Source organism: Pecten maximus, chromosome 14 (assembly GCF_902652985.1).
Source record: "Pecten maximus chromosome 14, xPecMax1.1, whole genome shotgun sequence".
Lineage (NCBI taxonomy): Eukaryota > Metazoa > Mollusca > Bivalvia > Pectinida > Pectinidae > Pecten > Pecten maximus.
In genome coordinates, this window is record NC_047028.1 from 22,134,546 (window position 1) to 22,151,832 (window position 17,287).

The 17,287-nt window shown below is 35.2% G+C and overlaps 1 protein-coding gene across 7 annotated transcripts in view; it reads left to right on the forward strand.

The window, feature by feature from the left end:
• Positions 1–17,287, forward strand: part of LOC117341621 (centrosomal protein of 63 kDa-like) — a 35,504-nt gene that overhangs the window by 7,059 nt on the left and 11,158 nt on the right. For 6 of the 7 annotated variants that reach the window (XM_033903472.1, XM_033903471.1, XM_033903475.1 and 3 more), the window contains 10 exons: positions 642–831; positions 1,268–1,363; positions 3,846–3,989; positions 5,738–5,851; positions 10,667–10,801; positions 13,410–13,529; positions 13,754–13,899; positions 16,005–16,091; positions 16,438–16,549; positions 16,889–17,149. In XM_033903472.1, coding sequence (XP_033759363.1) covers positions 642–831; positions 1,268–1,363; positions 3,846–3,989; positions 5,738–5,851; positions 10,667–10,801; positions 13,410–13,529; positions 13,754–13,899; positions 16,005–16,091; positions 16,438–16,549; positions 16,889–17,149 — 1,405 coding nt within the window. The remainder of the gene's footprint in view (positions 1–641; positions 832–1,267; positions 1,364–3,845; positions 3,990–5,737; positions 5,852–10,666; positions 10,802–13,409; positions 13,530–13,753; positions 13,900–16,004; positions 16,092–16,437; positions 16,550–16,888; positions 17,150–17,287) is intronic. The other variant, XM_033903473.1, reaches the window with a different exon arrangement.

Sequence of the window (17,287 nt, forward strand, 5' to 3'; positions counted from 1 at the left end):
TCTAAAAAAATGTATTTTTGAATGGACTGTTAACCCTGTATGAAATTGTTGTTTTCTTAGATTTTTAAATTTGGAATTTCTTTAAGTTTCTTTCTTTATTTTGGTCATTTTCACAGTGCACTTGACATATCAAAAGCAGATTATAAGATGAAAGTTTGATAAGAAATATATAGAAGATGATTATGTCTTTAGACATTACTTATATCAATTTCATGAGTGTGTTTAACATTACGAAATATTATTCACACTCATACAATATACATATTTGTTGTTACGTACCAGTATACGTACATGAAGACTATTAAATCTGTATTTTCAGGAAAAAATATTTTGAAGAAAATTAAAATATACTGAAACGATTCATATGTTTTTGCATAAAGCTTTCTATTTGTTTACTTTTATAGTGTTTTGTGTTCTGCAATTTCATTGGTTTTAACTATAAAATTGTTCTTTTTCACAATTTTTTTTTAATTATATGATGATACTACCGATTTTTCTTGGTAAAAATATAGATTAATAGAAATGCTGTGTATAGAAAAAAAATGCATTAAGAGAGTTAAGTTGATGAAACAGATGAACCGGTATGATGAAATGTCCTAATTTGTTCGTGTTAATTGATATCTTTTTATCTGGTTACCAAGGTTACCGAAGGGTGTGTTGACGACGTCGTGTGAGTCGGAGCTGAAGGAGCTGATTTCGCACATTGACGGGATGATGGAGTCACAGAAGAGTGACTGGGAACATGACCTGAAGGACTTGGAGACAAAGTTACTACAGAAGGAACACGAGATCCTGGTACAGCGGTCCACACTGGAACAGAAACATACAGAGGTATTGACTTCTCAGCCATCTTGCAAAGTATATCATAATCTGTTATGCTGTATATGTATATATATTGTAATCCGTTTCGCTGTTGTATACAGAATAGAATTAATTTGATAGAGACCAGTAAATTCGAAGGACAGATTTATCCTTGTTATGTGTTTAGCATTTAGTATGAAACTCTTGATAACATGATTTTTAAATTGAAAGTGTTTTATGCTTTTCCGGAGTATCAAGATCTTATCATTTCCTTAATTTAAGCAATATTGATGAAAGATCATTTATCATAGTCATTAAACAGTAAATGGGTGCTTCATTAAACAGATATCCATTATCTGTCTTTCCCATTGCCATCCATTCCTTGTCACATATAGATACTGATATCACTGAACAACATCTTGTGGAGACTTTTTCTGGCAGTATAATTTTTTTTTTTTTTGCATAGATTGGGCGTCTCAAACAGCAAGTTAAAGACCTTGAAGATTGTCAGAGGGCTGGAATCTCTGAGTATGATACCCATCTCACTGCCCTGAAGGAAGAGGTGTGTATTTATTTATTCTGCTGGAATTTAGAGTATTGAATCAGTTTGGTCTGATCAGGAGAATAAAATACAGTCATGTTTTACTAAAAATATTCAGTAGAACAGATAATTACAAAGAAAAAGGAGAAAAATACACAAAATCAATAAACCATCAAATAATGGGAGCCAGGATCCCTGTAGGATCACATGAGTTCAACACCAGGGGGATAACTTGTTTTATAGCTCTCTGAGATAGAAAAGGTCAGAGGACCATACATAGCTAGAGAGAATGCTGGACATTGGTGTTGTAATATTTCCTCATTGTTATTATAAGTATGTGTATGTTTTAATATATTTTCAAATTGTTTTCAGAGAAAGGCAAATGTTTACTCAAAGTCAGACTTATTTGAAAGTTGCAAAACTTACTATGTATCATTCTTATTATTTAATTGTCTTCTTGTATTCGTTGTTCGTAAAACATCTACAATTTTTTTTATCTAAACCATACAGTAGTACATATCTACATTTGTATATGTTAACATTAGTCACAAAATATCTATTATAAACCAATCATGCTGTATGTAGACTACAGGTTTATTAGTAAAGTACTTTAACTTAATTTCTTTATTTCATAATCATTACCTTGGACTACAGTTGGGTTTTTTTGTTGAATCAGCCAATTTTTTTTTTTTTTTTACAATTTCACATGATTGTTTTATAACTTCACCTTGTTACCATAGAAACCAGAACCACAGTTGATGGTAGATCACTTCCTTTGGATCATCACTCAGCCTTATACTTATTACAACATAGAAAAGGCCCAAGGCATTCCAAAGAACCTTTTGTCCTGTACGGACAGATTACTTTTAAAAAAGGTGGAAGCAGATTATGTGGAGGAGTTTGAATATTTTTTCTTATTTTTTTTTTTTTTTCGCTGGAGTGACCTAAAATTTGATCTGTCTGGCTCGAGTGTCAAACCTTCTGTCAGAAAATAACCCTGCTGTCATTCTGTCACTACTTGGTCACAAAGTTTCTTGATTTTGAAGAATTTCATTTGTGGGCACCAAACCACATTTCCTCCTCTTTCATCTCATTTATCATATCAGTAATACATTTATGTTAACTATATATCAAATCATAGATTTCTGTCAAAAAAAGGAAAAATGACATCCATCAAAAATTTTGAACTAATTTTGGGTAAATTGGAGAAATGAACATGTGAATATATTTGCATATTTTATATCTTGACTAGTATAAGAAGAAATGTTTTAATTGGTCTATTAGCTTTAATAATCCTTTGAAAATCTACAATAAGAAAGAAATGATGATCTTCAAAATCTTTTAAACAAGTGTCACATCTATATGAAGAATTATATGAATAAAAATGCCCAATCAACAGAATACTTCCAATTACAAGTTGGTAATTTAATAACCAAATTGTGACCAAATGTGATCGAATTAAGTTGGATTATTTTGTGAGGACATTTCAGCTAATGATATGTAATGCGTATTTACTTTTTTTGAGATCTAAAAAAAAAAAAAAATAGTCTAGAGTTGATTAATTAATATAATATTTTCAAAGATATTTTTCAGAATAGCAGGCCATTAAATCATCGTAATATTCATTTGGCATGATTTAATGTTTAAACCTAATGATATTGGTTGTCAGCATAAACAATGATCATCAGCATCATCAACACCATCGTTTCTATCATCATCATCATCGTCTTCATTTTTACCATATTTTCATCTTCAGTGTTGGATTGTGTGATATCATTTCATCAGATTTCTCTGTCGTGCTGGTTATTTTGAACAATAACAATACGATTGTTGTGGTTTTGAAGATTTATTCTGTAACAAATCCATTCTAACACTTCTAGGTAATAGCACCCCAGGTGTAATGTTTCCATGTAGTTTCCATGGTTACCGGTGGAAGTTGAATGACCCATTGTTACAATACCCATATATTCCATATATACTATATGATGTTCAGACCCTACGGTCCACCAATATTTTAATCTCTATTGTTATTCTTTCCCTTTAATCAAATTATAAAGGAATCATTTGAATTTTTAACTCAAAATTCATGATAATTATTTTGACTAAATTTCTATAAAAAAAAAAATCAATCAGTTCTAGAGAGTATGTATTGATAGATATTGGATATCAAAAATGACATAAAGGCTTAAATAATTATTCTCTTGTTTCAAATGGCACAGTACTTTGAAGATCCAGTAAATGATATTTGGTAATTCAGACTTTTCTTAGCTATCTTGTGTTTAAGGTAGTTATGATATACTTAGTGATTAAACACCTGCAAAATGATAATCTGTCTATGCATTGAGAATAAGATTTGAGCCATAAAAATTTGAAAATTTGATATCGAATTAGAAACACTTCCTTGAGGTATGTATGTTTTTTTGATGTTATTGTGCCTAAATATTTATGTTGTTTTTCTTCTTTGAATATTTACAGTGACAAATGTTTTGTTTGTGTTGACCAGGTACGTAAGGTGAAACATGATTATGAAAAGTTAAATAAACGGCACCACAAGCAGATAAAAGAATCACGACGGGACATTGAACAGACAGAGATTCAACTTCAGGATAACACGATGGAGCTTAAACATACCAAGGACAAAATGGAGGTGTGTAAAACGTAGCCCCTATTGTTACTACATTATGTCAGATTTAGTCCCAACTGTAGTTACCTCCCCTGTCCAAGGACAAATCGGAGGTCTATAAAATAGCAGTATTACCTAACAATGTTAGAAAAGTTGTAATTCAAGTTGTTACCTCGCTATGTCAGATATAGTCCCCACTGAAGTTACCTCCTCTGTCCAAGTAGTTACCTCCCCTGTCCAAGTAGTTACCTCCCCTGTTCAAGTAGTTATCTCCCCTGTTCAAGTAGTTATCTCCCCTGTTCAAGTAGTTATCTCCCCTGTTCAAGTTGTTACCTCACTATGTCACATATAGTCCTAACTGTAATTGCCTCCCCTGTCCAAGTAGTTATCTCCCCTGTTCAAGTAGTTATCTCCCCTGTTCAAGTAGTTATCTCCCCTGTTCAAGTTGTTACCTCACTATGTCAGATATAGCTCCCACTGTAGTTACCTCCCCTGTCAAAGGACAAATTGGAGGTTAGTAAAATATAGTCTATAGGGGCTTGTTTGTTTATTTGGACAAACCGGTTCGTCAGTTTTTAAATGTAATATTTAAAACATATATCTTGACGGACCTGCAAATGTTAATACAGGCCTTTGAAGTCTTTGTCAAGGCTCGTCTGAAAACAGTATAAAATCACCAAGTCCGTCTTTATTTCATAAACGAACAACACCAGTCCAAGTGGTCAAAACGGCCTAGTATTACACCTCCATATCAGATATAGCTCCCACAGTTACCTCCCCTGTCCTCATGGCATTTGGAATAGTCCCTACTATTATGTCAGATAAACATAGTAATATTAATAACTTGCCGTCATCTGTTGAAAGACTAAAAGGCTGTAACAGTGGACACTGGACATTTAACCTGTTCATATAAAAGAATAACACAGACAGCAGTTTACACTGATAGTGTCTGTTGCAGATTTGTTCTTCCATGGCAGCAGTTGAACAGACTGTTGATGACTTTTTTCAATTAAACAGGTGGTGTGTCTTCACAGACATAAGATTTAAGCAGACAAAAACTGTGAAATAATAAATTCAGTGGTACTGCAGCATAGTCTAAGCATTTATTTGAAGTTGATTTTATATAATTGAAAAAAAATGGAATGCTTTAGTTTAGGATTGTTTGCATGCAATATTTAATCAGAAAATAATAAGTTAATAATCATTAATAACAATGTCAAAAAATACTAATTATGCCAGTACTGTGTATCACAGTTCTATATGATTCAGAATTTTGGAAAATGTATGCATACCTATATGAATTTCTATTTAAGCAATGTTTTTTCTACATCCTTTGATTTTTATTCACTCAAAAAATCTTACTTTTTGAGTGATTGATGCATTCAATATGGTCAGTTTGAGCTTATAAATAAAAAGTCTCAATGAAGCGGACGTAGATTCCTAAGAGCTAAATGTCCCTGAAACATGTCAGTATTGAACCACTTTCAATAATGTGTGTTCTGGAAAAATTACTTAAGATAGCCAAGGCACTGTATTTCAATATCACTGAAAATCAATGATACCAATGTGTGTAATCTATATAAAGGCCTGTGAACAGCCAAATTCCTGTTAAATTAAAATGCTACAAGGACAGGTAAGCAACTTGATTCTAACACAACTTCTGTGTTGTTATTTTCCAATCGAGATGTGTGTGAAGTAAGAAGGTCTCTACAGTAATCCCATTAGTTACCCATTTACACATTTACTGAGAATATGGAGTATTTGTATATTAGGAATATGTCCAGAAGGCAAAAGATTGGGAGTTACAACGACGAACGTTTCAAAAACAGATTGAAACTTTAGAACATCAGAGGAGAGCATTGACAGAGAAGTGTGAATTTGTACAGGTTTGTTAATAGAGAGGTGTTTTTTTTTTAGCCGTTGTTGATTTTTTTTTTCTCCCTCTAATAGATTTAAGTGTGCCCTCCTCTGGCTTGAAACTATAACCTCCGACATGTTTGCATGTTGACATGATGTATCACTTCTACACACAATCACTATGGTGGCTGGCTTTTGTTTTCACACTGTATCTATTATATTTGTATTAGAGATATCTATTTGTCACATAACTACGTTATGGTCAGTTCCATTGCTCACATGTAATAACACCTGGTTTTGATTGTTGTACATTCCCATTGTTTTAATTGTTTACCACAACTTGGTGTCACATACACATTGTGATATCACCAAAGAGAAGGAAATTAATGATAACATTGTCAATTATAACAAAAAATCTTTTCAAGAATTCTGTAAATGTACATATTTTAGTGGTAATCTTATTTTAGCGATTTTCTCGTTGTAAGCAATCCGCTAAATTATAATTGCGCTGATTTAAGTTTCTTATATTCGTTTCCCATGGGGATTATTTTAAGTGTTTCACTATATCCTTGGGTTAATCTGTTTAAATTCAGTTTTGCACTAAAATTTGTGTAGGCCAAAATATGTACTTTTACAGTGTTTTCAAAAACATCTTAATTATTATTAGTTATGTGATGAACAGAATCTTACATTTATTTCCATTTCATATAAGATTTATGAAATTTATGACAATTTTTAGCTCACCTGCCCGAAGGGCAAGTGAGCTTATGCCGTGGTGCGGCGTCCGTCGTCCGTCCGTCCGTCCGTCCGTCCGTCCGGCCGGCCGTCCGGCGTCAACTTTTTCATTTAAACAACTTCTTCTCAATAACCAAGAGGCCCAAGGACTTGATATTGGGCCTGTAGCATACTGGGGTGAAGGGCTACCAACTTTGTTCAAATGAATGACCTTGACCTTCATTCAAGGTCACATGGGTCAAATAGGCTATAATCTTCAAATGACTTCTTCTCAATAACCAAGAGGCGCAGGGACTTGATATTGGGCCTGTAGCATGCTTGGCTAAAGGGCTACCAAGTTTGTTCAAATAAATGACCTTGACCTTCATTCAAGGTCACATGGGTCAAATAGGCTATAATCTTCAAACGACTTCTTCTCAATAACCAAGAGGCCCAGGGATGTGATATTGGGCCTGTAGTATGCTGGGGTGAAGCGCTACCAAGTTTCTTCAAAGAAATCACCTTGACCTTCATTCAAGGTCACATGGGTCAAATAGGCTATAATCTTCAAACGACTTCTTCTCAATAACCAAGAGGCCCAGGGACTTGATATTGGGCCTGTAGCATGCTGGGGTAAAGGGCTACCAAGTTTGTTCAAATGAATGACCTTGACATTCATTCAAGGTCACAGGGGTCAAATAGGTTATAATCTTCAAACGACTTCTTCTCAATAAAAAGAGGCCTAGGGACTTGATATTGGGACTGTTGCATGCTTGGGTGAAGGGCTACCAAGTTTGTTCAAAGAAATCACCTTGACCTTCATTCAAGGTCACATGGGTCAAATGGGCTATAATCTTCAAACAACTTCTTCTCAATAACCAAGAAGCCCAGGGATGTGATATTGGGCCTGTAGTATGCTGGCGTGAAGCGCTACCAAGTTTGTTCAAAGAAATCACCTTGACCTTCATTTAAGGTCACAGGGGTCAAATAGGCTATACTCTTCAAACAACTTCTTCTCAATAACCAAGAGGCCAAGGGACTTGATATTGGGCCTGTAGCATGCTAGGGTAAATGGCTACAAAGTTTGTTCAAATAAATGACCTTGACCTTCATTCAAGGTCACATGGGTCAAATAGGCTTTATTCTTCAAACAACTTCTTCTCAATAACCAAGAGGCCAAGGGACTTGGTATTGGGTCTGTAGCATGCTTGGGTGAAGGGCTACCAAGTTTGTTCAAATGAATTGCCTTGACCTTCACTTAAGGTCATATTGGTCAAATAGGCTATATTCTTCAAATGACTTCTTCTTAATAACCAAGAGGCCCAGGGACTTGATATTGGGCCTGTAGCATGCTGGGGTGAAGCGCTACCAAGTTTCTTCAAAGAAATCACCTTGACCTTCATTCAAGGTCACATGGGTCAAATAGGCTATAATCTTCAAACGACTTCTTCTCAATAACCAAGAGGCCCAGGGACTTGATATTGGGCCTGTAGCATGCTGGGGTAAAGGGCTACCAAGTTTGTTCAAATGAATGACCTTGACATTCATTCAAGGTCACAGGGGTCAAATAGGTTATAATCTTCAAACGACTTCTTCTCAATAAAAAGAGGCCTAGGGACTTGATATTGGGACTGTTGCATGCTTGGGTGAAGGGCTACCAAGTTTGTTCAAAGAAATCACCTTGACCTTCATTCAAGGTCACATGGGTCAAATGGGCTATAATCTTCAAACAACTTCTTCTCAATAACCAAGAAGCCCAGGGATGTGATATTGGGCCTGTAGTATGCTGGCGTGAAGCGCTACAAAGTTTGTTCAAAGAAATCACCTTGACCTTCATTTAAGGTCACAGGGGTCAAATAGGCTATACTCTTCAAACAACTTCTTCTCAATAACCAAGAGGCCAAGGGACTTGGTATTGGGTCTGTAGCATGCTTGGGTGAAGGGCTACCAAGTTTGTTCAAATGAATTGCCTTGACCTTCACTTAAGGTCATATTGGTCAAATAGGCTATATTCTTCAAATGACTTCTTCTTAATAACCAAGAGGCCCAGGGACTTGATATTGGGCCTGTAGCATGCTGGGGTGAAGGGCTACAAAGTTTGTTCAAATGAATGACCCTTGACCTACATTTAAGATCACAGGGGTGAAATCTGCTTAAATCTGTAAACAATAATTTTGCGATAGCCAAGAGCCTCCTAGACCAGATATTAGGCCAATAAAATGCTGGAATGAAGGACTAGAAATTTATTAACGTGAATAAACCTAGCTTACTATGATAATCAGCATAGTATCTGTAGAAATGACCTCAATCAACTTCAAAGTTGCTGTAGAGCCAGGTGAGCGATGCAGGCCCATTGGGCCTCTTGTTTCAGTGCACAGAGCTGCCCATAATTACATTTCTACAATTCATTTCATAATTTTCTTTTGGAATGGAAATTTGTGTAAGATCCCCTATATATATAAATCTTACTTCACTTTCCTTTGCAGTCAAACCTGTTTTACCTGATACCAGCTAAAACCTGTCTTACTTATTGACACTATATAAATTCTGTCTTATCTGACTCTTCATTTAAACCTGTCTTATCTGACACCCCAGATAAAATCTGTATCATCTGACATTTGAGCCTGGTGTTCCCAGCATTCAGAATTTTCTGAGCTTAAGTATATATAGGTATACAGCTGTTCTTTTGACTTCAACTACATAAGTGCACCCATTTTCTTTCCCAAGAAAAGTGTGTGGGGTTAGACTTGTAGAAACAGAATCACTTTTGATGTCCCAATTTTGTGGAATATGTCAAGTACAGTATTTTATTTTTCAAAATGTAATGTAGTGTTTTGAAGGTTTCACCTTGGGTATAGGAAGAACCAGAAACTGACCTTGAAAACTATTTTCCAATTTAGATAATAATTATTAATTTCTTTTTACAGAAATTGACAATTGACAGAAATTTCATTAAAAAAAAAAAGAAAAAAAATTATGTGTCACATCTCCTGTGCATGTGCTTTTTTCTTACTTCTTTTTCTTAATGTAAATAATTTAGAATTTCTATACATTTTTTTCAATAAATAATGCATATATATATATTTAAGATGTTGCATGTTTACTATATTTGATAGAAGTTGTCTCCTTGTCTATTATATTCTATAGAACACAGACTTTACAATGCTAATTAAGGAATGACTAAGGTTTGGGGGGTTATTATAAAGTACATATTAGAGATGCACTTTTCATAAAGCTGTGAAGCAGATCAAATATATGTCATTATATAACTTTGTCTGGCAATAGTCATAAATTGAGGGGGGGAAAATACTGGGCTCTAGGATTAATAAGTTGTGGTTCAGATAAGATGCTTTTTTCTTTTAAACCTTCCATGTTACAGACCAGAACTGATAATAATTACCATGCTGTGCACTCACAATATTAGAACTTGTCACACACACTAATGTTTCCTTGTGCCTGTGTTCGTCGTGTGGTATATTGAACCTTTGGCATTTCATTATATTATTTGATATAAACTTTGTGTATGAATATAATCATTTATTTAAGTCTGATTTATTTTTTTCAATACTTTCACATTATACATGTCCAGCAATAGAAATACCACACAATTTAAGATGATGTAATAACTTATAATCTAAAATAATAAAATTGTAACATCATACATATAATATAAATATTAATCAACATCATTATGAACAAATATTAATTAATATGATGATTCAAATTAAAGTTATTTAACAAAAGGATGTGGTATCTAACTTAATCTATAACTTTCACATATATATTCCAACATAACTTTGACCTCTTACATCATGATAACTTTGACCTTTAATCTACATGGGTATAGATATTTAACATAACTGTGACCTTTAACCTATACATTTACCTAACTGTGACCTTTACCTGCAACTTCGGACATTGACCTTAACCCACAAAGATGCCACCTTTGACTTTTAAGCTGCCATACATATTGCTACAAGAACGTGTGACTTCAAATGACAACATACTTTTACTTAATTTTGACATTAGCTCACAGGTGTTTCAGGTATGTATGGAAATTTGAATTAAGATATGTATTTGAACAGTTGTATGAAATCAAATTTTAACTGTATTTATATGTGTAACTTTAGGGTCAGTCACAGACTTACCAGAGTCAAGTGGAAAAGAGGAGACAACTCCTAGATAATACCGAGGTCAGCTTCAAAACACAGATTAGTCAACTGGAGGGTCAGCTAGAGAGAACAAACCAGACTCTCATCTCACAGGTATGAGGTCAGCTGGAGAGAACAAACCAGACTCTCATCTCACAGGTATGAGGGTCGGCTAGAGAGAACAAACCAGACTCTGATCTCACAGGTATGACGGTCAGCTAGAGAGAACAAACCAGACTCTCATCTCACAGGTATGAGGGTCAGCTAGAGAGAACAAACCAGACTCTCATCTCACAGGTATGAGGGTCGGCTAGAGAGAACAAACCAGACTCTCATCTCACAGGTATGAGGGTCAGCTAGAGAGAGCAAATCAGACTCTCATCTCACATGTATGAGGGTCGGCTAGAGAGAGAACAAACCAAACTCTCATCTCACAGGTATGAGGTCAGCTAGAGAGAACAAACCAGACTCTCATCTCACAGGTATGGTGTCAGCTAGAGAAAACAAACCAGACTCTCATCTCACAGGTATGAGGTTCAGCTAGAGAGAACAAACTAGACTCTCATCTCACAGGTATGAGGGTCAGCTAGAGAGAACAAACCAGACTCTCATCTCACAGGTATGACGGTCAGCTAGAGAAAACAAACCAGACTCTCATCTCACAGGTATGACGGTCAGCTAGAGAAAACAAACTAGACTCTCATCTCACAGGTATGAGGGTCGGCTAGAGAGAACAAACTAGACTCTCATCTCACAGGTATGGGTGTCAGCTAGAGAAAACAAACCAGACTCTTATCTCACAGGAATGAGGGTCAGCTAGAGAGAACAAACCAGACTCTCATCTCACAGGTATAAGGGTCAGCTAGACAGAACAAACCAAACTCTCATCTCACAGGTATGAGGGTCAGCTAGAGAGAACAAACTAGACTCTCATCTCACAGGTATGAGGGTCGGCTAGAGAGAGAACAAACCAAACTCTCATCTCACAGGTATCATGTCAGCTAGAGAGAACAAACCAGACTCTCATCTCACAGGTATCATGTTAGCTAGAGAGAACAAACCAGACTCTCATCTCACAGGTATCAGGTTCAACTGGAGAGAACAAACCAGACTCTCATCTCACAGGTACCATTTAAATTTACAATAGAGTTGCATTTGTGGCCATCTGTTTTATGATCAGTGCAATTTTGTTGCAATTTTAAGTATTTCTTGAATACTTTCCAAATTAAAGCTAACAGTCTAAGGTAAAGGGCTTTCAATTGATAACTAGATAACATAAATACAACATGCATACAAAGTTAACTAATATCTGATAGGACTGGGACGATACACCGATGCATCGGTGAATCGCGGTACACTTCAACATGATAAAAGTATCGATCCAAAGAAGCAAATTACGATACGGTATCGATCCGCTATATTTTTGTGAAAAACAAAAAGCATTGCTTCATATTATCATTTGAAATCCATTAAACAAAGCTTTTAAAGTAAAATAATTGTAAACAAACACCGAAAGATCGAAAATTCTGAAAGTGAAAGTACTTGCGAGTCTCCTTTCCGGGAATGGGGCACTATGTTAGGAAGCGTTTGATTGGTCGTTTCACTATGACTGTTTCATGGTTAGTCAATCAAATAGTAGATTACAAAACCATTGCTAGACTAAATGTGTTTATAAATGGACGACTGTGATGAGTTAGTTACGCCGCAAGGCACAAAATCATCCGTGTGGAAGACGTTCGGTCAGCCTGTTTATAAAAACAAAGATGGCAGTGGCATCAGGAAGACTGACAAAACAAAAACCATATGCAAGGTAGTTCTGATTCTGTGACAATATAGAGCTCCATGTATTACATCATGTATTACATATTAGTTAATGTTTTATTCTTCAAGTCCAGATATTCCAGTTATTCTACTAGTCAAGATGCAATGCATTTTTATGTTTCCTCAGTTCACTAGTCAATTCATGCAATACTCAAATGATTGAGCCTATGGCAAGAGGTTGAAAGTACTGTTTAAAATGGTTTTGTTACTTGTCGAACTTTGTGTTTAACAAATAAATAAAATTTGAAAAAAAATCACACATTGAAGTTGTTCATTGCTTTGACAATACTATAAATAAAGTATCGTGATACGTATCGGATCGTAGGTGAGGTATCGTGATACGTATCGGATCGTAGGTGAGGTATCGTGATACGTATCGGATCGTAGGTGAGGTATCGTGATACGTATCGAATCGTGCAATCACTGTATCGTCCCAGCCCTAATATCTGAGACATTCCCTATATGATGACAGTATGTTCTGGTCATTTATCTAAGGAAGTGCCAACATCAAATTTGTGCTTTGCTTGGAGATGCATATTTGGATCCAACCCTATCCAATAACATCAATTTTATATTTTTTGTGATTATCAAAATGTTATGATATGGTTATTAACCAAAAACTGTCCAATATGTGTTAGGACAAATCGAGGTCTGTTGGGTTAATAACTAGTAGTCATAACTGGTGTATTACAGTTACATCAGGAAAACAAATTTTTTGATAAGTTATTCATTTCTTTCATTGCCATAGTGTCAATCTCACTGGCTTTTCCCATCTAAAGGGTGTGTCAGGGACTAGACAATAACCGTTTCAGAGAGTTGTGTTTTAAATAAAGGTTAAATGTAACAAATAAATTGCTATATGTTTCAGTTGTGTTGAGAAACATCTTTTATTCTCTTTCAGGAGGGGAAGGTAGAGAAACTGAAGGGTGCATTGGAGGATGCTATGAATGCTCATAAGAAAGCCATGGACGACAATGAGCGTCTTCTTGCCGACCTGAAAAAGTCTAACAACACTGTGAGGGTAAGATATCCGTCATCATCAGATACCCACTGCCAGATTCCCAACGCCGATTACACTGTGATAAGTGTAGCGTAGTGCAATCGACCATAGGTGTCTGGTGATGGGTATCAGCATTATGATGCAGCTCTATACTGAGCGTTGTCATTTGATGGTTTATTTGCTCGCCTGGTCTGAACCTTAATCTTTTACTGTATGACAAATTATATGGAATATCTTTTTTTCAGAAGTTGGAAGAGGAAAAGAGCCAGATTGAGGCTGATATGCACAGTAAGGAAGACTTCCTGCGGGCAGCCAACCAAGACAGTAGTGGATATCGGGAAGATCTCCTCAGAATGGAGGCTACCTTAGCCGAAAAGGATAACATCATAAGGTAAGGGAAATAACTCTTTTGAGACTCTATATCGTGGGCTATTAATGGGAAACATCAACCTTCAAACAGGGATTTTTTTAATTAGATAAAATATGCATCATCTGATGGTTAATTTTTACGATGAGAAAATTTGTATTTAAATTCTACTGACAATTTACAGTAGTGACATCACTAATAATTAACATATAGTTATATATAATACATTGATTTTAAAACATGATGTAACATTCTGAAAAGGTCTCTTACCTACTTATTGAAGCTTTACATCATGAGATAAAGAGGGACGGGAGGGTGTTGTTTAAATCATCATGACATTATACAAAGTATTGGTACATAAAACTGAGGATTTAAATTGCCAAGCCAGGAAGCATGCCAAAACATGAACGTTGTGTCATGTGGTGACAATTGGGGCAATAAATTAAAAAAGATGAAAAAGCTAATCATTTATGGTCCTTATTATATAACTGAAATATTGACACCAGTGGATATATTATGTGTGCACCCAATAGGTTAAATTAAGGTACGAAGGAGTTTTTACAACCTGTATATTAATTTCTCTGGGTAGATAAGTGGACAAATTCAGAATTAAAAGTGTTTTTTAAGCTGGTTAATTATACTGAGAAATATCCTTTCCCTAAAATTAAGGCAAAAAACTGTGAACTGATGGTCTGATCACCAGAAAATTCTCTTTTGAAATATGATATATTTAAATCTTGAGCGTTATCAATACTTATGTTTATTGTACAAAAATAAGTAGAAAAATAAAAACTCCTATCAATCAGCAGTATCCAATCTATGTTATCATTATATCTGCCTTAGGCTGAGCCGTTTAAATCTGTTTAATATATATACTTATATACATGGTATGTATACATACCGTAGATACACCAGAGACTGTGTATGCAAGTTTTGGATAATTTTATATTTGTTCGACATATAATTATTTAATTATGTAAAAAAAGAATATTTTATTAATATAAAAACTTGAATCTAGCAATTTTTTCCTGCCATCTTATCATTTTACAAAAAACATAAATGGATTGATTACAGAAATGATAAGCCATTGTCATTTAAACGCCTGAGAATCCCGGGGACTGATCGTTGTCAGATTTACCATTCTATTTAAACGAGATAGAAATCAGATCTGTCTATTTTGTTGATAATTGTTTTGGTTAAATAAAATCTCTCTTGTTTTTCTGTTTTAAAATTACACATTGGATAAGTAGAACGAACAGATACAAGGTGTACCTATTCTGTTAGAATATACTCATCTGTCATTCCAATCAACTTGTTCGTACTTGTGACTAGATCTTTGATCAGATATCAAGGTACATGATTAGATCTGGTGTCCAGGAGCAAGATCAGCTTGATTTACAAATCTAAGTATACCTTGTATTATCACATAACATTTTTTATCAAGAACAAAATAATTTCGCTGACCGTAAATAAATTCAGAATGAAATATCACTTGGAATTCCAACTTTATTTTAGAAGATATTTCAGAAATTTATTTTTTAGCTTCATTTAAATATTCCTGTGAAGTTGACAGAACATTTGTGAGCAGAGACAATGATTAGATACTTGTAAGGACATTAGGAATTCTGTCTGTGTAGTATTTACAAGTTTTACATGATTGTTTATACCCCGGGGAAGCTGAGCTTGGGATTACTGGCTGTATAGGAACCTTTAGGACAGTAGGTGTGTGCTCTATGTGTAAGCTGTGATGTAGCATTGTCACTGTGAATAGGGTTTGATCTTTAAATGTGATATAGGCTTTGTGTATTGTGTTTAATTCCTACACAACATGTATTATCTGTCTGCTATTATTATCCGAACTTTCCTCAAGGTCACTTGATTAGTTAAGATTTAAGAGAATACAGTTGTGCATGTTAATCTTCCGTCTGTTATAATCAGAAAAGTAAGACAGTTTTGTTTGAAGGAAAGAGCATTCAAATATTGAATAAATGTCACTCTAGAGAAATTCTTTTTTCTTTCATTGCCTAAATTTGGGATTATTTGTCTATTATATGTTGTATTTATTTAGTCTGAGTGTCTGGGTATAATGTGACAGGTTTTCGGTACAATGTCATCCTTAATTATTGTAGGTCGCTTGGAGACATTAGGAACCAGGAGGAGGGGGAACAGATACGACTTCTCCGAGAAGCCATGCATACTGCCAAAGAGGAGACAAGGTAATCTGTTGTCATAGGGACAGGTTTATAGCATTGAGATTGGTATTGTTGATACATAATCTAGGATCTGAAGTAAACCCCCTACGATCTACTTCTCAGGTATCTTTGATACTGAAAACTAAATGGCTGAAAGTTGGCCTTCTTTGAATTTTGAAAGTTGTGAAAATTGTATCCATGCTCTTTCTCTGGAACTACATGTATTTCATTAATCTTCCCCAAATTTGATCTTTTTTATCAATTTGGATGTGAAATAGCTGATTTGTCAATCTTAATACATATACAACATAAAGAGTGTATGGAAGTTTTAGGAAGTAAGTGATGAATAATATCCTTGATTTGTTTGCAGGAAGCACAGAAGGAGTGAGAAACAGCTGAAGGAGGAGGTGACTAAGCTCCAGTCACATCTCAAGAAGGCTGTAGAGGACTGCGAGAGGCTTGCTGATGACCTCGAGAAAAAGGTATCTGATCATATGTCTGTGTACTGTAATGTAGATCTCAACACTCTTATTGGCCGTCATTCTGAATGGAAATGGAAATATCGTATATAATATTTACAAAGAAGCCTCCATATATATGTTAAGCTCTTTGCTTTTTTTTGCCTCCTTTTCTGCCATCATACTTCAGGATCCATTTAATTTTGTAATAATGATAAATGGAGGTCCAACATTCCCTGCATAGATGATTATGGTGTTATCTTTAGGGCTAAGATTACATTTAAAGTAAACTTTTAGAAAATATTATCAAACCGTTTGCTAAAACAGTTCTCTGTAAGTTAGTTTTGTCTATTTTTTCCCCAGAAAGCTGCATTAGAAAGACTTGAGTGTGATGAATATGCTAAGTTCCGGTCCCAAATTTCCCAACTGCAAGAACAGCTTCAACAAGAGGAGGAATCACACAGAGCTGAAGTCGAGGGCATGAACCAACAAGTTGCCAACCTTGCCTCAGAGCTTCATGCCAAGGATGTTGCTATGGCAACCCTGAGTCACAAGGCCAGCGGCATGGAGAAGCAACTTCGGGAGGATATGGAAGTCACACAGAAGAAAACAGCAGAACTGCAGGTGAGTGTCTCAAAGATACTGTGTTGTTTGTTACTAAGTCACAAACTTACAGCACATTTTAAATCTGCACTGTTATGAGTTTTGAAATGATTTCAGAAAGCTACTTTAGTTTTACTGAGTGTCATAGATTGGTTGGTC